Source organism: Crotalus tigris, unplaced genomic scaffold (genome assembly GCF_016545835.1).
Source record: "Crotalus tigris isolate CLP2741 ecotype Arizona unplaced genomic scaffold, ASM1654583v1 scf7180000024339.11422700, whole genome shotgun sequence".
In the NCBI taxonomy this organism is placed as follows: Eukaryota; Metazoa; Chordata; class Lepidosauria; order Squamata; family Viperidae; genus Crotalus; species Crotalus tigris.
Window position 1 is genome coordinate 2,102,275 of NW_024100509.1, and position 21,451 is coordinate 2,123,725.

Sequence of the window (21,451 nt, forward strand, 5' to 3'; positions counted from 1 at the left end):
CTATTTTTCGGGACTATTTTCTTTTACTATTCACAAACAAGTTGCACAAAGAGCTGAAAAGAGAGTATGTTTGAAACATGGGTACTTTTCTAAAAGAAAATAAGCTTTTACTCTTAGAATAATACAAAATCCATTTTGTAGTGACTTTAGATTTTTCTCGTCCTATTTTTCTAGATGCCAAGCAGTGCAGTTTGCTTCTATCTCTTGCATATATGTATTAATAATATAAAAAAGCCTTTCCATATGTAATTAATTACAAGAAACAAAATGGGTTAAATAACCCCTAAAAAATAGGCCACTTTTTAAAACAAAAAAATAAAAAAACCAGACCTATTATGAAAATAACAAAGTGGGAGAAAACTATTTTAGTCTATACGTGCTCATTTTGCTCACAGGAAAGAATTAACTCATTTTAGAAGCCTTAATCACTTGACTGTCCAGATGTAAGGGCATCATTATTATTGTGCTTTGCATTCAAAATTGAAGAGAAGTATCCATTAAGCATTTCAGGCTACACCTTGTTGTATTATTATTTTCCAGCCCCCCTTCTTAAGTTGCAAACCTGGGATTGCATTTGCCATCTTCTGATTATTGTACAAAGCTTTTCCCTTTTTACAATCTTTGCCAATCAATGTTTCATTTGGAGCTTTTCCCTTTATCTTTGTTGAGTTTGTACTTCCAGTTCTTGTTCTCCCCCCATTCCCTCATGCTGTTTTGCTTTTATCCATTTTCAGTAACTCACTTTCTATTCACATGTCTTTTAAACCTTCACAGTGCAAACACATTGCATTGATATTTGCTTTTTATATATCTTTATCAGGAAGGAATTATTAGCACTAGCTTTTTATGCTCAGATTTTTCCACTACTGCTCAGTTTTCCATGCACATCCATGGAAATTTTCTTCAGAAATTATATTTTAGTTTGAAAGACTTCAAATGAAAAGTGGTAGTCCAGTTTTTTCTCATTCATACCAAATCACTTCAACAATGCTTTCATACTGTTAGTCTGCGTAAAATATACTGTATTTAAAGTATGCAATCTTTCTGTGAAGGGATAACTAGACTGAGCCTATGAAAACAATATTTAGCAACAGCTAAAATATTGTTTGTTTAATGTGGTTTAGCTGTTTTAAGGTTTTATGTTTTATGCTGATGTTTTAACATTTAGTTTAACATTATTTTTGTTTGCTATTTTGTGAGCCGTATTTGGAAAATGGCTCTTCTGTGACATTTAAATGGGTATTCAAACCTATGTATAGGATGGAACATAATATTGGAAGAATATCTGTTCAGATACACTCATATTCTAAAGTTATTCCCAGTCCAGATATGCTTCTACCCTGAGAATGCAAAACTGATGATTCAATACGCTCCATTCAATCCAACAATATGATGGTCCATTACAGTTTAACAAATCTACATGTTAGTCCTTATATAGCATGGGCCAATGCCTTGTAAGGCTTGACTAGGTGATAATTAGCACTTTGAATTGCATTCAGGAATGAATTGATAACTAGTGCAGTTCCTGAAGCAAGGATGACACTAGGATATAATGTGGCATGTCTACTGTCTGTGTGGCTGTACTTTGGACAAATGCCAACTTCCAAGTGTTCTTCAGAGGCAGCCTCAGATACATTGCATCATAGTAATCCATGGATGGGTGACAGGAGCATGAGTGACTGCCTAAAGGCTTCCCATTGTAGGGGATGGCACACCAGGTATACCAGGTGAATCTGCAGAAAGGCTCTCTTGGCCAAGGCTGCCACCTTAATTTCCAAACAAACATTTTATATGAAAATAGTTGTGAGAGCAAAATGTCTTACTAACTTGAGCAATCCAGAACGATGAAATACATATAGCTCCTGATCCAGTGTACAATCGCTAAAAGGAATAATCCTAACAAAACTCTGAATCAGGTGAAATTCAGGGACCATATGTGGCACCGTGATGATGCAGAAGTCTTTATCCTAAAAAGAAGTAATAAATTAAAAAAAAAGGAAATGCAAATGCAAAATATAGGGTAGGATTATAGAAAGCAAGTTAAGTCTTTTCCCACTTCTTTACTAAACATTCCTGTGTTTGGTGATTTCTCATCAGGGCCTCGGACAAATTGTAGGCAGGTGAAGCACATGCAGGGCAAGGAAGGAAACTAAGATTGCCATTCTCTTGCACAGTCAATCTCTGAATCCAAGCCATGAACTAATTAATTAAATAAAAGCCGCCCAGAGTCATCTCGAACTGCAAGCTGGGCAGCATATAAATTTAATACATAAATAAGCACCATGTAGCTATGCCTAGGAGAGTATGCATTTTCTGTTGTGCTAAGATGGCACTGTCAACTTTAAAAATGAATGTGACTATAGCCATTTCCCTATTCATTTTCGGTTGACATATAGAAAGATGGGGGGATTGTCAGGTGCTTGGCTAGTCAAAATATTCTTTTGTCCCGTGGGAACCAAGGTCATCGGCTGCTCCCAAGCCTGCAGGCTGGGCATTTCTGGAAAAGCCCGCCAAGAAGATGTATTGGGGAACGTAGTTGCTTGCATAGATTTAAAGGTGAGATTTTTTAATTTTGTATTGGGGAATTGTTATGTGTGTCTTCAGACTTGGTTTCATTTTTGACATGCTGATACTTTGTAACTAATAAACATGTTCTTTGAGGAATTTCCAAGCCTTGGAGTTCTGCTTTATTTGTCTCTGTCTATTGGAATCTTGGCAGGCACTCTGCTACCTCATGCTGGTTTATCAGATGGCATTGAAGGCCGATGGATAGATACCAAATTTACAGCAAGAAATCAATATTATTATTATTGCTATGATTTTCTGTCATGAAAGGTCACTGGGGATGGTTTGGTAATGTTAGTTCAACAGAAAGGAACAGGTGAGTTTTGGTAGTCATTTTTAACAAAACTAAATAAATAAAATTGTCTTGCTTATGACTTAGTATTGTGCCACCAAATTATAATGTGATAAAGAGTAGGAGCAATCAAGTCTGTGAAGATTCCATTGAAGACTTATACTAAAATTTATTACAATCTTTCCAAAGTATTTACTATAATTCAATAATTATTTGGTGATTTTTTTTCTTCAAAAGCAATGTTGCCCTGTGCAAACAAGCACGATGTTTAGCAAATAATTTTCTAGTAATTAAATTGCAACAAGGATTTTTTAAAAATTACTTTATACACATTTAATATGAAAAGTTTAAAACCAAATGTCTACTTACTGGGAAAAGTTCAAAAACAAAGTTTAAGAAATCCAGTGACCTGTAAATAAAGCCAAGTATATGATATTTGCAGCATGCAAATGAACTTTAACCACATCCCCCAACTAAGAACCATTTATAGGTTGAAGCACAAACCAAAAAATTTCATTAAAGTCAGTAATGGTAATCCTTTTGCCCCTCACATAAGAGTCTCTTAATTATCACCTTGTTTTCTCTGTCCTTTCATTCACTGGAAACAGATATTTTCCATCCACTTATTTGAGCTAAATTTTTCTTCATCATTCTTTTCTACAGGTCCTTACCATGTGTATTTAAGTAGAAAACACCTTTTATCTTATTGTTCTGTTATGACTGGTTTGAGGAAACTACTAGGACACAATGTTTCTTTGTGGAACTAGGCTTAGGATAACCAAATTCTATTGTTTACATGCTGTATTTCATTCCCCAATGGAGAGGTTTGACTTGAGCAAACTGTCAACATAAGCAAAACTTAAGCAAGAGTCAAAATTATTAAGGGAAATAAGGGAAAAGCCCGGAGAAGAGAGAGAAAATCAATTAAGAATGAAGTAGCTACTGTGGGAAAAATAAATGGAAAGCAAGGTTAAGAGGGAGAAAAAGAATGAGAAAGTAATAGGGATTAACTTTTTATTTTCTCCAACTTGAATAAAAATTGAATGTGTGTATTTCCATTGTAGTCTGTCAAATATCACAGACATCAGCGGAGGAATTTTTGGATAATTTGTCGTTGCTATTCTCTTATGAGAACAGTTGAAATGTAACGGCTTGTTTTGGTAAGATAAGTCCTGACATGTTATAGTATGTTTGTACAGCCTCTTCTGCAAGATCACCTTATGGGTTTATCTTTCTAGGACTTCTGTTGGTTTGCCTTTGAAAGGACATTGTAGAGAAAAAGGTACTCTTAGGAAGAAATCTGAATATTTCAAAAGGAAAAATGCCACGCTTGCATTTTGAGTGGTAGTTTAATGCAGGGGTATTCAAACTCGGCCCCTTTATGACTCATGGACTTCAACTCCCAGAATTCCTCAGCCAAGCACACAGGCTGAGGAATTCTGGGAGTTGAAGTCCATGAGTCATAAAAGGGCGGAGTTTGAAGACCCCTGGTTTAATGGATAAAGTTGCTTTTAAATTAAGAGTGAGCAAGGTTTTTCAAGCTAAGTATTATCTGACCTAATGAGATGGCAGACACTCTGGCCCCCTATCATGAATGGCTTTTTAGATGATAATTATCACTTTCAACTATATCCAGGAACAAATTTGGAACCAGTGCAGAGTGTGGAGCAGATGTGTAACAAAAAGCCTCCCATAATTGCCTAGACCAGTGGTGGCGAACCCATGGCACAGGTGCCAGAGGTGGCACACAGAGCCCTTTCTGTGGGCACGCGCGCTGTCGCCCCAGTCCTAGCCTTCAGCTGGGTTTTATAAAACCTTTTCGCTTTAGGTCTCCGCTGCCATGTGCAAAAAAAAAAAAAAGGTTCAATCAATCAGTCAATTTCAACTTCTCGCGCGGGAGGGAAGATCTTGCAAAGTTGGAATTGATTGATTGAACTTTTTAATCCTACCCAGTCTGCCATTACCACCGCAGCCATGCCCACCCAATAGGCCACACCCACCCAATTGGCCATGCCCAGCCAATGGGCCACACCCATTCGGCACCCAACAATGCATAAGTCGGTTTTGGGTTGCAGTTTGGGCACTCAGTCTCTAAAAGGTTTGCCATCACTGGCCCAGACTATTGCATTTTGGAAATAACTGAAGCTTCTGGATGTTCTTTAGGGATAGCTGTATGTAGAGTGCCTTGCATTAATTTACTCAGAAGGTGACCAAAGAATAAATTATTATATACTGTGCCACTTAATCCAGGAAGAAGCATAAGAGGTGCATAACATTTAGCTGTGCAAAGGTCCCCCCCAGGCCATGGCTGCTGTTCAAACAGGAACTGTGCATTGAGGAGGACACGAAAGTTGGATATTGGTTTTGTCTTGAGTAGTGCAGCCCCGTCCAGAACTATGGAGGGAAAATCAGCAGAACCAGGAGGCCCTGATACCCAAAGCCACAGTCTCTTGCTAGAGTTGATCTAAAGCAGTGGTTCTCAACCTGTGGGTCGGGACCCCATTTGGGGTCGAATGACCATTTCACAGGGGTCGCCAAACCACGCTGTCCGCCATTTTTTTCCCTTTTCCCTAGCTGTCCTACTCCCTCTTATTGGTGGCCACACCCACTTGGGGGTCACCACAACATGGGGAACTGTATTATGGGGTCACGGCATTAGAAAGGTTGAGAACCACTGATCTAAAGCCTTTTCATCCTATGCAGATGCTGTTCAGTCCCATTAGGACCCCTATGGCCTCTAGGCACTAAAACCCAATCTCTTCAATGTCATTTGGCTGTCTGGAAACAGAGAAATAAAACTGAATGTCATAGTACATTGATGATACCTCACCCCATGCCATTGAATGACCTCACCCAGAGTTTTCATGTAGATCAGGGGTGTCAAACTGCTGGCCTGTGGGCCAGATGCATCATAACAAAACTGCACCCACCCCATTGCCAGCAATGGCAAAAAAGTTGTGATACGTCGCGACACGTCATGTGACATTGCGAGTTTGACACCCCTGATGTAAATGGTAATGGAGAGTGAGTCAAGCCCTGAAGGACCCCATAGGAAAGGCCATAGGCAGACTTCTCCTGGCATCCATCAGCCTTTTGGGGTAGACCAAACTAGAAAGCCAAAGGTATAAATGCAGCTACTACTTTCACTATATGATTACAATACACAATCTTGCGTATATGAACATGCATCTCCTCTCACTCTTTATCTTTGTGAGAACGAGGTGGGTCAAGTCTAAAATACTTTCTCAAACTACATTTTTGCTTTGCATTCAAATTTATTTTATCTGATGTTATGTTGGTTGTGGTTCTTCCTATTCCTCAGGGTTATTCACATAGCCTCTTATATCACCATACTGACTGGAACTGACCCTAGAAATGGAAGGAAATACCAGCATAATACTATGCCCCAACTCTAGCCAGGGAATCAGATGGATATCATGGTCAATGGTATCAATGTCATCACATAAAAGCCACAAATTAAGTGAGTAGGCACAAATTCTGTACATCATAGTGACATTTGTTTGATGATGTCTCTGCCCATATATCATTATTTTGTTGACATCACAATTTGCTGCACACATTCCTGAACAGGGGACTAGGAGCTACAGACAAGTTATCCTGACTCTTTTTTTCCAGAATGAAAATGTCAGTTAATTGCTAGGATTATAGTAATAGTACCACAGGAAGCAAGATCAGCTCCCTTTCCTGCAATGTTCTATGGCTGCTATCTCAATTCAATGTTCCTATGTAAGTAAAGACTGGTACCACTTTTATCAGAAAAGTAATATTTATTTTCCTAGTTCCAACAATATACTTACATTTAAATTTCTCTGTACAGTGGACTGTCCATCTACTTTTTTTCTACCTACCTATACGATATAAATAGCTTGATCTTATAAAAGCTTGATAGGCAAGATATAACTATTTCAAGTAAATATTACTAAGATCAATAATATAAATTATGGATCATTGCTACCCTTAAATTGTTTTCATATCATGTATTTAAATATGTACTTGCCTTGTTTCATGCTGCTCATCAATACAAAAGAGCTGAATACAAAAGGCATTTACTTCTCCTTTATATAGAGGATGGAAAGGTTGTCTTTCAAAACTAGTAATAGATGGTTGTTCAGTTGCTTTCAGATCCTTACTTTCGGCATTTTCTAATGATAGTTCTAATGAAACCTGAGCAAGTATTTCCTCTTTCTGCAATAAGAAGCAATAAAAAAGAGAAGCTTGGTTTAATTTATAATAGAGTTCCACAATATTATTCAAAAAGGCTTTGAGACTTTGTCTTGAAAAGTAGAATATGGATATATAACTGCTAATATGCATCATCTTATATCTATATACTACTAGAACTATATAAACTAAAATGAAATAAAATACATATTAAAAGAGAGTGAGCTTGATGTAGTGGTTAAGGCAACAGGCTAGAAACCAAAAGACTGTGAGTTCTAGTCCCATCTTAGTCAACACAGAGCTGGGCTGCATTAACAGAGGGATAGAATCAAGTTCACGTGAAGTATTAATACCACTTTACAATGCTTTAGTAAGGCCACACTTGGAATACTGCATACAGTTTTGGTCACCACGATGTAAAAAAAGATGCTGAGACTCTAGAAAGAGTACAGAGAAAAGCAACAAAGATGGTTAGGGGACTGGAGGCTAAAACATATAAGGAAAGACTGCTGGAATTGGGTATGTCTAGTTTAACAAAGAGAAGGACGAGGGGGGACATGATAGCTGTGTTCCAATATCTCAGGGGCTGCCACAAGGAAGAGGGAGTCAAGCTATTCTCCAAGGCGCCTGAAGGCAGGACGAGAAGCAACGGATGGAAACTGATCAAGGAGAGAAGCTTAGAACTAAGGAGAAACTTCCTGGCAGTTAGAACAATTAACCAATGGAACAACCTGCCTCCAGAAGCAGTGAATGCTCCAACACTGGAAGTTTTTAAGAAGAGACTGGGCAGCCATTTGTCTGAAATGGTGTAGGGTTCCTGCCTAAGCAGGGGGTTGGACTCGATGACCTCCAAGGTCCCTTCCAACTTTATTATTATTATTATTATTATTATTATTATTATTATTATTATTATTATTATTATTATGAAAGGCAACTGGGAGACCTGGGCAAGTCACTCTCTCTCAGGCCAACTGTTGTGAGGAAGTAGGAGAAGAATGGAGCATTAGGTATACTAGCTACCTTGAGTTATTTATCAAAATAGTAATGGCAGGATATAAATTCCAAGATACCTCAAGGGCTAATTTACTGAATGCATCCAAAATCTGGGACCCATGTGAAATTGGAATTTGGCAAATTTTAGAAAACATTTTATTACATAAAAATTATTATAAAACAATTTTATCACGTAATACAAAATGTCATAAAACATGTCCTGTGCTGATGTTTGACTGTGATGTATAGTCCAACATGGGCTATTTTCAAGGCAGAGACATCTTTGAATGTATCCCAACTTTTTCAGGGGGGGCAGTTCTGTCATTGTTGAAGTCATTGAGGAATCTGGTAAGGAAATCTTTCTGAAAGGATGATGCAGTGGATCATCGGTTGTCTAGTATTTTTATATGAGGAAAGCCATCCCTGCTACATTTTATTAATTCTATTAGTTCAAATTTCAGTCAGCAAATAAGAAAAAAGTGAAGCTAGATACTTCTACAAAACCAATTCTGAATGAACCTTTTTGATAAATGTCTAGTTTCAAGCAATCCATGCAATGGAATACAGTATATACACAAGTCAATTCTAATGAAGAGAAAAATACAAGAAAAAGTGTTGAATTGTATATACTTGAAGACATGCAGCCTCAGAGACCTGTTTTTTTTTAGTGATGTGTAAAAGCAGGGACAAATATAATAGATAAATATGGGGCTGCCTTACAAATTTCTACAAGTGTAGAATTACTACAGAATGTTGTCAGTGTGGAGGCTACAACATCTAATTAAACTCAAATTTTTGGAAGTTTTTTTTTTTAGTTTTAAATTTCTTATATTGAAAATAATGCAAGAGACATGCTATTAACCTAAAGTTGATTCTTTGGAAAATGCTTCTGATACATATCCTTAGGATTGATAAAGAAATAGGTTGGGAGCTTTATAGAAAATAGAAGTTTACCACTCCAAAATGGATTCAGCAATCCAAAGTATGGGTCAAGTTCAGGACAGTGGAAGGTTCTAGGTTAGCTGTGTAGCAAGTTATGAAGTTGATCCTAACTGAAGTAAGCTTTACCCTAAATGTTGTACTAGCTATATTATTGATTCATTCATTCAGAGGAATGCTGTGGACATAATTTATTTGGACTTCAGTAAGGCATTTGATAAAGTAGATCACAACCTACTACTTGACAAGATAGAAAAATGTGGGGTAGACAGAACCACCACCAGATGGATCCGTAGCTGGCTGACCGGCCGTACTCAGCGAGTGGTCCTCAATGGAACTGCATCTATATGGAGGGAAGTGTGTAGTGGGGTGCCCCAGGGCTCTGTTCTGGGCCCAGTACTTTTCAACATCTTCATCAACGATTTGGATGAAGGGATAGATGGGGAACTCATCAAATTTGCAGATGACAACAAGCTGGCAGGAATAGCCAACACTCCAGAAGACAGGCTTCAGGTACAGAAGGATCTGGACAGACTTGAACACTGGGCACTAACTAACAAAATGAAATTCAATGGTGAAAAAAGCAAGGTTCTACATTTAGGCAGGAAAAACCAAATGCACAAGTACAGCATAGGTGGCACCATGCTCAATAGTAGTAACTGTGAGAGGGACCTCGGATTCCTAGTAGACAATCAGTTAAATATGAGCCAGCAGTGTGCGGCAGCTGCCAAAAAGGCCAACACAGTACTAGGCTGCATTAACAGAGGGATAGAATCAAGATCACGCGAAGTATGAATACCACTCTTCAATGCCTTGGTAAGGCCACACTTGGAATACTGCATCCAGTTTTGGTCACCACGATGTAAAAAAGATGTTGAGACTCTAGAAAGAGTACAGAGAAGAGCAAACAAAGATGATTAGGGGACTGGAGGCTAAAACATATAAGGAACGGTTGCTAGACTTGGTTATGTCTAGTTTAACGAAGAGAAGGACAAGGGGGGGGACATGATAGCAGTATTCCAATATCTCAGGGGCTGCCATAAAGAAGAGGGAATTAAGCTATTTTCCAAAGCACCTGAAGGCAGGACAAGAAGCAACGGGTGGAAAATAATCAAGGAGAGAAGCAACCTAGAACTAAGGAGAAACTTCCTGACAGTGAGAACAATTAATCAGTGGAACAGCCTGCCTCCAGAAGCAGTAAATACTCCAACACTGGAAGTTTTTAAGAAGAGACTGGACAGCCATTTGTCCGAAATGGTGTAGGGTTTCCTGCCCGAGCAGGGGGTTGGACTAGATGACCTCCAAGGTCCCTTCCAACTTTATTATTATTATTATTATTATTATTATTATTATTATTATTATTATTATTATTATTATTATTATGTGCTTGGCTGATACTGGTTTGATGCAGTCTGAGTTCCTTCAGTCAGACAGTGTCATCTGTCAAGACCCAGGAGATGTGCTTATTCTGTTGCAACACTCATCCTCTGGAATGTGGTTCCCCCTGAGATCCAGATGGTTTCTACCCTAAATGATGTTCCAGAGGACCTTAAAAATGAGACTGTTCTCACAGGCTTGGGCTAGGGTGGGTGGAATCTTTTACTGGCTATGTTTTCATATGTCTTGGGTTGTTAGCTGGATTTGCCATCTGTTCTTCATTTGTCTATTTTATAATCCACCTAGAGTCAGTATGGAGTCAGTCATTGCCAAAATCAAATATGTAAATAAAATAATCTTTGCTAACACATTTGAATACACATGGAGAGACCAGCCATCTTTTTTTACCTTCAATTACTAGGAAAGTTGATTGAATAAATGCATTATTTTTAGTTACAGGGAAACAATATTTTGGTAATGAAGGATGATTTTACCTGTGAACCTTCCAGCTGCATTTATCTGAAGCCTGTGCGAGTTTCCAATTGGAAATTCTGTAATATTCCAATTAACAGAATCCTTCTGTTTGGATTCAGATGTTTCAAAATGATCTCTTTGCATTGTGAAAGAAAAGCAAGAAAATGTGCACGACTTACTCCTTAAAAGTAAAAAAAAAAGCTGCACGTATTTTATACTTTTTTCTTAGTAGTTGGTAGATAAGATGACCCTCATATATTTTTAATGTAAAAGTACATGTAGTGATGTAAAAGTAAATGATAAATTTCACTGGTCTGAACAAAAGATCAAAGAATCAATATTACAATACATTGTTATTTTAACAGACATAATTGATTTGGATGATTTTGAAAATATGACAGATTAGTTAATTGGAAAAAAACTATGGTCCATATTTGAGAACATTTAGTTTTGGAGCTTACTTTAGAAAACATAAGAATCCATTGAAGTTGGGGGGGACATATAAATTCAAATAAATAATAATAAACAATAATAGCTGTGCTTCTTGAACATGAATAGACAGAGCTATGGAAGAAACTAAGATAATGAGCTTATATAAAGTTAACATGGTATAAATGATGAATAAAATAAAATAAAATATTTATATGGCTATGAAGAAAAAATATTTAAAAAATTAATATTAAAAAAGCAGGCAATGTAACAGAGTCAGTGGTTGGAGAAATTCTTTTTTCATATCCTGCTAAGGGGGTTCAATGGAATTATTGCAAGAAAAGTGGATATTTTTACAAAATCTGTCATGCTAATTTTTCTAATAAGGAAATACATGAAGTCAACAAATGTGACTTTACTCTTATGGTAATGAAGATGTATATTTTGAAATCTCAAAATACTAAGTTAAATGGTAGATCAGAAGTTTCTACAGTATCTTACTATATACCAGCCAACCAGCAAGATCCAGCAAATTCTTTCTACTAATCACCCTTAATTAAATAAATTATTTTTAAACCAGTGATATAAACTACAGAATTCCTATGTACTAGAAGAAATGCATCTAGAATCAAAACATCTTACTGAATAATTTTAAGCAAGATTAATAGGAAAATAAAAATAATGGAAACATTTACAATATCCTAATAATGTATTGACAAGTCTGCATTTCAAAGATAAGAAATAGTTTTTGAAAGAGTGTATTGGAAGAGAACCTACTGAATTTGCAATAAGGAGAAAGTAAATCAAGACGCTCAAGGTAGTGATGCTCACTTCAGATAAATTTGTTACAGTACTAAAAAAAAACCCACAACAAATGAGCTACAGGATTAATATACTCAATATTACTATATTCTCTGGATCAAATTAATCTCAAACAATATTTGTATGAGATTGGACAAGTTTTCCCAAAGATAAGGATTTTCTCTAATAAATGCCTCTCAAAAGTGGACATATCACTTTACTTTAGCTGAAAGTAGAAACACTATTGAAATAGAAGATCCTATTGAAAACAGTAAGCAGAAAGTGCAAATTTGCTGACAGAAAGGGACACAGGAGAAGGGAAGAACCCACTGCTGTAATGTCATGGAAGATGGAAAATACTAGAATACCAGATTTCTCCTCGTCTGATGTCCTCTAAGTGTTTGTGGTGGCGAGAATACTTTATCCATTTAAGTTCTTCACATAAATAAGGATTTTGAAAATCCGGATCATCATAACAGCTTCCATGGGTGGCTCTTTACTGCAGATATTCACCATTAATCAGTGAATCAAAAAGAGGGGACGCTTAGGTTGTTTTCCTCTTTGAGTATGAATGTATATCTGAAGAACTACTGAATTCAGTGAGACTTAACTACAGAGTGAGAGTGCATGAGTTTTCTTGTGTTTGATGCAGTGGTGGGATTCAAATATGTGAACAACAGGTTCTCTGTGTGGATGCCACTTCTGGAAGTCCATTCTGGGCCTGGGCAACAAAAAATTAGCTACCGGTTCTGCCGAAGTGGTGCGAATTGGCTGAATCCCACACCACTGGTTTGATCCCTAGATTGTTTTGATATTTCCTTTTCCAAACAGAAAAAGCACAATATCTTAAAGATTTATTTTCCTCCTTAGTTTAGATGGAGAATGTTGAAGTAAACAAATCATTCTCTATCACAGAAGCTTCCTATTTTTAATTTCCTGGTAATAAGAGCCTCGAACTGAATGGGAGCTTAACTAAAGAGAGACATATAGTTTAAGGATACTCCACTCAGATTTTTGTAATTTCTATCTAGAATTGTGTATGTGTCCTTTTATATACGTAGTTTCCATGTGAAAATGATTGGTGTTTGTATATAACCACAAACGGTCACTTACAAGAATAGGATGCTTCATTTTAAAGGCAACTAACTTTAATCAATAATAAGTCATTAAATTATTATTTTCTTTTGGGGAGTGTGAGAGTTCTTGCATACTCATATGCATCAATGTTATGTGTGCACATCTTTTGGGGAGAAAATCTCCAGGATTGATTTACTTGCAAATAACAAATACAAATAACAAATACAAACTTACAAATAAGGCAGGAATCCTAGGAAGCCTACACAATTTTTGTACATGTCCATAATTATTTTTCTGTCCTAAATCCTGTGTTATTTACATTTAAAAGAAAACATAGTTTAACCTGGGATAAAATATATAAAGTCTTGAGAATGCCCAAGGATAAATTTAAAGTAGTGGAAATCTAAACGGTCTGTAGTTTCTCAGTCATCCAGGTCACAGTTGTCTCAAAAAGTGTTCTTTTATAAAAAACAAAACAAAAACAAAAACCTCAACTGGACTGTTTTTTTTCTTGAGGAAGAACAAAATGTTTTGTTTCTCATCCCAGAAACTTCATCAGTTGTGATGGCAGGGAGGGGGAGGGAGGGATGGAAGGATAGGTACTGACAGTTGAAACTGGGGGTGGGGGTGGGGGATGAAAAGACAGGTTCTGACTGGATTGGGGGGGATGGAAGGATTGTATTTCTTTACAGTCATCTGGTCTGTTAGCACTCTCTGTGAGAGTTCTTGAGGCCACTTGGAGGTTTATCTTTGCCCTCAGGGTGCATTTGGTTGTGGAATCTTTTTGGCACTGCTGCAAGTGTAGACTAATCCTCCGTTCAGAGAGGTCCCAATGTTAACATAAATGGTCTCTTTACACCTCTTTCTAACCAATGATCTTCTCTATCCAAAATGTGGTCTTTGCTGTCTTCAAAAGAGTGATCTTTTTCTTTCAAATGTAGTTGGACAGCTGAATCTTGTCCTGATGGGTTTGACCTGCTATGTTGTGCCATGTGCTTGTGAAGTGGTTTTTTTGCTTCACCAACGTACAGATCTGCAAATGTCTTACGGCATTGTATTGCATATATCACATTGCTCAGGCTGCTCTGAATGCACAGATTGGGGCATGTTTAAAGAAGCAGCTAGTGATAACCAACATATAAATGTTGAGAAGTATGCTACCACAGTGTCTGCATATATCCAAAAGTGCATAGAGATGTCTCTGTTCTTAAGAGCATTGTTGTGAGGGCGAATGAAAAACTGTGCCTGACTTATGAGATCTGCAAAATGCTGAAAGCACCAAATGTGGCTTTTAAATCAGGCGATACGCTGGCACTTAGATCAGCCAGAGCTAATTTGAAAAGTGCCCTAAAAGGTGCAAAGCAAGCCCATTGCCAGAAAATTCAGAATTTTTTTCAGGACCCAACAAACACCAGGCAAATGTGGCAAGGAATCCAGGCTATTACAGATTATAAGATGGCTCCATCAAGATGCGAGGACAACACAGACTTCCTAAACAAGCTGAAACATTTTTTGGTACATTTGAGGCATCAAATAGCACTCCTGTTAGGAAAGCTGTGTCCCATCCTGACGAACAAATGCTTAGCTTTGATGTCACCTTTGTTCAGAAAACACTGCAGAAAGTTAACATTCGGAAAGCAGCAGGCCCAGATAATATCCCTGGACATGTTCTTAGGGAAGGCGCAGATGAGCTGGCTTGCCTTCTCACAGATATTTTCAATCTCTCATTGCAGCAGACAGTGGTCCCATCATGTTTTAAGATGGCCATCGTTTTGTCAGTGCCAAAAAAGTCCACAATTACAGGCCTCAATGATTACCGTCCGGTTGCACTAACATCCATCATTATGAAATGCTTTAAGTAGCTGATAAAGGACATTATTGTATCTAGCCTCCCACCAGCATTTGACCCACTTCAGTTTGCTTACCAACCAAATTGCTCTACGGAGGAAGCTATTTCTTCTGTTCTCCATCTGAGCTTAGAGGAAAGAAATACTCATGTGCATTTGTTGTTTGTCGATTTTAGTTTGGCATTTAACACAATCATTCCCCAGCATCTAGTAGACAAACTGGGCCTTTTAGGATTAAACACTCCTTTGTGCAACTGGATTCTTGATTTTCTTACAAACAGGCCCCAATATGTGCAAGCTGGAACAAATATTTCTAACACCATTTTCTTGAGCACAGGTTCTCCTCAGGGCTATGTCCTAAGTCCACTGCTGTTCACTCTGTTGATTCATGACTGTTGTGCTTGGTTTGCCACCAATCATATTGTGAAGTTCGCAGATGATACAACAATAGTGGGCCCTATTCATGATGACAATGAGGGTGTTTATCGCAAGGAGGTTGAAGGTTTGGTGAACTGGTGTAAGGAAAACAGCCTAGTTTTAAATACTGGAAAAACCAAAGAGATCATTGTCGATTTCAGAAAAGGCAGGGACAGCTACACTTCTCTGTGTATCAATGATTCATCTGTGGAGATGGTTACCAGCATAAAATTTCTGGGTGTGCAGTTAACAAGTAGGCTGGCTTGGTCGCTCAACAGTGAGACACTGGTAAAGTGGGCACAGCAGCGCCTGCATTTTCTATGTCACATGAGAAAAGCACATCTTCCTTCCCCTATTCTTACCACTTTCCACAGAGGGACAATCAAGAGCATCCTGTCATACAGCATCCACAATCTGGTTTAGAAACATCATTGCTTCAGATAGGAAGGCAGTGCAGAGAGTAGTAATCATGGCTGAAAAGATTATTGGCAGTTCCCTCCCTTCCATCCAGGACATAGCACATAAGCTTGAGCAGGGTCCGTAAGATTGTCTGGGACACCACATCCTCTTTATGACCTGTTTTCCTTGTTACCTTCTGGGAGGAGGCTCTGAGTATCCGAAGCAGAACATCCAGATTCAGTCACAGTTTTGTTCCATACAGCATTAACCTTGTGAACTCTAAAGCTTCTTCCTTCCATTATATATTCAAGATGGACAGTGATTAATATTTATATGTTACTTATATGTAAGGGTGTAGGTCTATACATATGTTGTATATAGTATATTTCAATGTATGTTATGTATGTGTACACTTTGAGAGCAAGCAACTAAATTTCATTTTTAATGTGTGCCATTGTGCCCACAGTAAAAAATGACAATAAAGGTTATCTATCTATCTTTTTGTCTCTGTGTTTTATCCTTGGAATGAATGAGCTTCTGCCTTAATGTATTCTTGTATGTATGTATGTTGTGTTGGTTGAAAATTCTCCTGAGCTTTTCAGATATTCCTGCAACCTATGGAACGATAATGTTGCTTTGTTTGTTGTTCTCTTCTTTGTCTGTAATGGAAGAGCTCCTACTGGATCTTTTTCTGGATTTGATGAAGGCCCAGTTAGGATAACCATAAGTTATGAGGGATTGCTTGACATGTTTTAGTTCTTTTTCTTTTCCCTCTTCACTTGTAGACAAAATTTCAGCCCAGTGGTGTAGGGTTCTGATTACTTCCATTTTGTGCTCCAATGGGCGGTGAGAATCAAAATGTAAATACTGATCTCTGTGTGTGGGTTTTCTGTAAACTTCAGTGTTAAAGCTTCTGTCTTGAAGTTTACAGAACTTACGCTGAAGTTACATTTCTATTTATTAGTAGGAATGTGAGGTTTGCCTTCATCATCATCTCTATTTCCAAGAAAAATACCATACCTTCTACTCTCTGCCTCATGACAATGTATTTTTTTTGTGGCCAGGCCATTGTTTTTTGTTTTATAAAGGAAGGGAGAAATTATCCAAGGAAACATGATCTCTACTATATTTCATTTTTCCTGAAATTCTTATACATTCTTCATAAGAGCTGAAAAAAATATCCAAATTCAGGGACCAAGATTCAGCTCCTATTAATTTAAAATATTAAGAGCTTAATATGCTTTAAAATATTCTATGCAATCTAGGGAACTTGGGGTAGTGATCCTTTATACATGAATGGAAAATTTAAACCAGTTTGATTCAAATTTATATTCTTCTAGAATGATTTTGAATGAATATATAATAAAGCAAATAGTCACGTTTTACAGAAAATAGGATTATAATCTTACACTTTATATAAAGTACAATGAATTCAGAATGTACAGAAAATAATGGTAAGAAAAGAAATAAACTTTGAAATAAAAAATATTAAGAGGAAATTACAGATAATTAAAATAAGAAAAACATTTAAAAATATAAAAGAAATGAATTCAAGCACCATGAGACAGAGGTGCTCCCAAAAGCTAGAATTATAACAAATTTATGACTTAGCATCAGAAATCATCATACTGGCATGCATTGCTAAAATTGTCCGGCCACCACTATAATTTAGTGCTACACATGATTCATATACTCTTGTCTAGTTCTTAAGTTAGGTTTAGAAGATATAAATGAACCTAGACGTAGAAAATATAAATAAGCAGGATATAAACAATTAAGAGTGCAAAATATCAGATTTAGAAGACTTGCCTGAATACTTTCTTTTGATAGCATTGCATTTACACTTGAAGCTTGGGAAAAGATAGTTCCAATTTTGCTGATTCTCTGTCAGAATACAAATTGGAGGGGAGGGGAAAAGTCTGTTAAGAGCAATTATTCTTTTCTGATACATCCTGAAAAAAATATTTGTGTTTCTGCTCATAGCTAATCAATAATAATAATAACAATAACAGTAACAATAATAATAAAGTTGGAAAGGACTTTGCAGGTCATCTAGTCCATATTATTGTAATAATTATATTACAATAATAATTATATTACAATAATAATATTGTAATATTCTGAAACATGAAAATAATGAGAGATAAGGACTGCTTGATTGTACATAAAGTTTTTGGAACATCTATCTTTGCAAATATGGATTCTGCACAATGTAGAATGCTTTAGAACTGAGGAGTTCTCATCACCTAACAGTGTGTACAGGTGGTCCTCATTTAGCAACTTCCTTGTTAGGCAATGGCTCACAATTACAACAGTGATAAAGAAGTAATTTTATAATCAATCCTTGCATTTACAACCTTCTGAAAAGCAAAAGGAAGCTGAAGCAAGATGATAAGTACTGGTTTCACTTAGCAACAGCTTCATTTAACAACTCAGTTACCGGTCCAATTGTGGTTGCTAAATGAAGATGGAATGGGACAACTTGCCAAATCCGGCTGGCTGCAGCCATCTCACTGTGTCCAGCTTGCTGCGGCCACCTTGACCTTTTGGCTATGATCAAGCATAGAAAAAAACCATTGACTTTCTGTGTATAATATGCTTGCAATGAACTCAGCACATGTTCTTGCTGATACTGAGTTCAATATACATGCTGAAAATTCAAATTCCTTGTTGATTTTGAGGAAAACTACTTGGCAAATGCAGTAAAATATTAGAATAATATTTTTTTCTGTTTTAATGTTGAACATAAACAATTTCAAGTATCCTTTTTTATTGTCTCTATCCATGTACAGCCAAGCAAGGAACCATGGAATTTTAACCAATATTTTCATTTAATTTTGAAAAAGATATCTCATTGGTCACTTTTTTTCAAATTGTATGAAAAATAGTATAGATTAACAGCTCACTACCTTGAGGATCTGAAACGAAAAAGAAGAGAGCTAGAGGTTTGTTTCAACTTTTATTATTTTCTATGGTCAGAAGACTCAGAATGTTTCAAGGCTTGTTCCATGTATAATCAATCCTTCTGAGTCAAACTAAAGACTCATCTAATCCTGTATTTTGTTTTATTTGGTTTTTTAAGTATGCCTTTCTCACTGGCATGTATGCAGTGTGACCTTTGCCTTAAAAATATTAACTGGTCATTCTTATGTTTATTTATATTTCACATTTCTTAACCACCCATCTCTGTCAGATAATGGGGAAAAGGTTGGCCGAGTGTGGGAGAATAATTAGAATGGGTGAAAGTATCTATTTGCTGATGGTGAGAAGTGCTGCTTGGAGTGTCACATCTGCTGTGGAAATCATCATCTGTCATGCCAGTGATGGATCTGTATAAGAAGGCCAGGGCAGAGTTCAGATAATCTAATTCAACTCTCATTCTCCTTGGATGGCATCCAAAAGCATCTACCCCAGCCTTGACCTGACATACATACGGAAATGAAAGGTTTGTTTGGAGGTTTAAAAAGGATGCGCAGACCTTTCAAACAATCCAGTCTGGAACAATCTAACAAAGCTAACATTTCAACACTTTTAGGATAGCTATGTAACGTATAGATACACTTTTCATCTTAATTCAGATAAAGTTATTATAAGACATCAGATATAATGGTAACATATACAAATGTTTTTGGAAAAGGCTAGGTTAGCCTCTTGCAGCAAAAATCCTAATGATAATTTAATAATTTACTAGAAACCATGTCATCAGAAGCAGCTATCTTAATGTGTACAGTAATTGTACATACTGTACATTCATATCCATGGATTCTACTTAAATGTAACCATGAAAAAGTACGTAAACCTGGCTATAATTATAAAATTGTAATTGGCAGGCACAATATTTTAGTGCTTTTTGCTAGTTGGCTATATGAAAGTCAGACTTCATTAGGAAGATTTAATTTTCAGCATTAGGGTGTTCCTGCTCATATTTACCTGGATATCTATACTCTGGGTATCCATAATCTCTTCTCTTTGACTTCCTAAGCTAATGTTTTCGTCTTCTGAATGGGGAAATGGGGGTAAGAGAAAATAAAGCATAAAATATATTATAAAGTAAGTAGTTTTCTTACACTGTGAACTGATTTTTATATTCAATTCTATACATTTTTTAAACTTTCGGCAGGGGAATGAGTTTTGAAATGTGGAGTCCTAACAAATCTACTCAGAATGAAATACCTTTAAGCTTAACAATACTTTCTCCTGTTCTAGGTAGACGTGTCTAACAAACTCTACTCCATTTTTTATAATTATCCATTATAGTTTTCAAAACTTCAGAGATAATATTTTTATAAATTCATGATAATTGCAAATTAAAAATTTTATACATTTATGGGCTCAAAATATTCAAGAACCAATTTTATTGGATACATGGGAGACAATTTGGGTTAGAAATGTAAAATTTACTCAAGCGTAAAATTTAAGAGAAAATTTTTATAAAATGTTTTATAGATGGCATTTGGACCCCCAAAAGTTGTCCCGCATGTATCCTAATTTACAGCCTAAATGTTGGAGATGTGGAAGCTCAGATGCAACTTATTTTCATATTTGGTGGACTTGTAGAGATATATAAGATTTTTGGATTAAGATTTGGTGGAACATTCAAAAGATTTTTAAGAGAAAGATAAAGTTTACTCCACAATTATTTTTGTTGGGTATTACGGTTGATTTTGATGTTAAAGAAATTAATTTGATGTTGAATCTTATAACAGCTGCAAGATTATTGATGGGGCAAAATTGGAAGAAAAACTCTTTGCCTACAATGGAAGAATGGATACTTAAGGTGTCTAACTTAGCAGAAATGGTGAAAATTTCCGCTTATTTGAAGGACCATTCACAAGAAAAATACATTTCGGTCTGGAGAAGATGGATTGATTATATTCAAAAGAAATATGAGACTGAAAAGTACTATCTTGCTTACGAGTAGATTTTAGGTTATTGTTAATAGTTTAATATGATTGAATTTATACTATTTTAGTATAAATTATGGTTTATACTTATGGTTTAACTATATTATTATTTTTAATTTGTTAATATTTGTTTTGAAAAAGGAGTTAAAGTATGTTATGGATTTGATTGTTAGAAGAGTTGGGTAATGTTAGTTAGATTATGATTGTTTATTTGTAACCCTGTAATCTGCTCTGGGAAGTGGGGGACGGGGGGAGGGGTGGGAGGGTTTTGGGTTATATATTGTAAAAAAAATTTAAAACTTTTAATAAAATTTTTTTTTATACATTTGTGATAATTGCAAATTTCTTAATATTATCTCTTCATTAGTCAAAACCTAAAACAAGGGGACAAGGAACCAAATACAGCTGCTTGGGTGCAAGAAAAATCTCTCAGATAGATCATTCTATCCCAACATTTGTGATCAATTAAAGAGCTAGTAACTACATTTGAGGGAGGAAAGCTCTTCTGATACCTGAAAGCTGCACACATATAAAATAGTGGGAACTTGGAATCTTTGTTGTGGGGGGGATTTAAAAGAGCACACATGATATCAGTATCAGTGTTGTCAGATCAGATTTGCAGGAATGTGATGCATCATCACTAAAGCTTTTTGCTGCGATCCAGTGGTCACTGAGCATATAACATATTTTTGTCCACAACCCACATTTATCTGTTGCTCCACCTCTGCCCATCATCTTGAACTAGCCAAATGCTA

The 21,451-nt window shown here is 36.4% G+C and overlaps 1 protein-coding gene across 4 annotated transcripts in view; it reads right to left on the reverse strand.

Annotated features, from left to right (window-relative positions):
• The window catches only part of CFAP61 (cilia and flagella associated protein 61), a 139,442-nt gene that overhangs the window by 96,047 nt on the left and 21,944 nt on the right, over positions 1-21,451 (reverse strand). For 3 of the 4 annotated variants that reach the window (XM_039325868.1, XM_039325869.1, XM_039325866.1), the window contains exons 9-13: positions 19,723-19,790; positions 17,602-17,676; positions 6,876-7,063; positions 3,227-3,266; positions 1,828-1,967 (exon numbers count right to left, since the gene is read on the reverse strand). In XM_039325868.1, coding sequence (XP_039181802.1) covers positions 1,828-1,967; positions 3,227-3,266; positions 6,876-7,063; positions 17,602-17,676; positions 19,723-19,790 — 511 coding nt within the window. The remainder of the gene's footprint in view (positions 1-1,827; positions 1,968-3,226; positions 3,267-6,875; positions 7,064-17,601; positions 17,677-19,722; positions 19,791-21,451) is intronic. The other variant, XM_039325870.1, reaches the window with a different exon arrangement.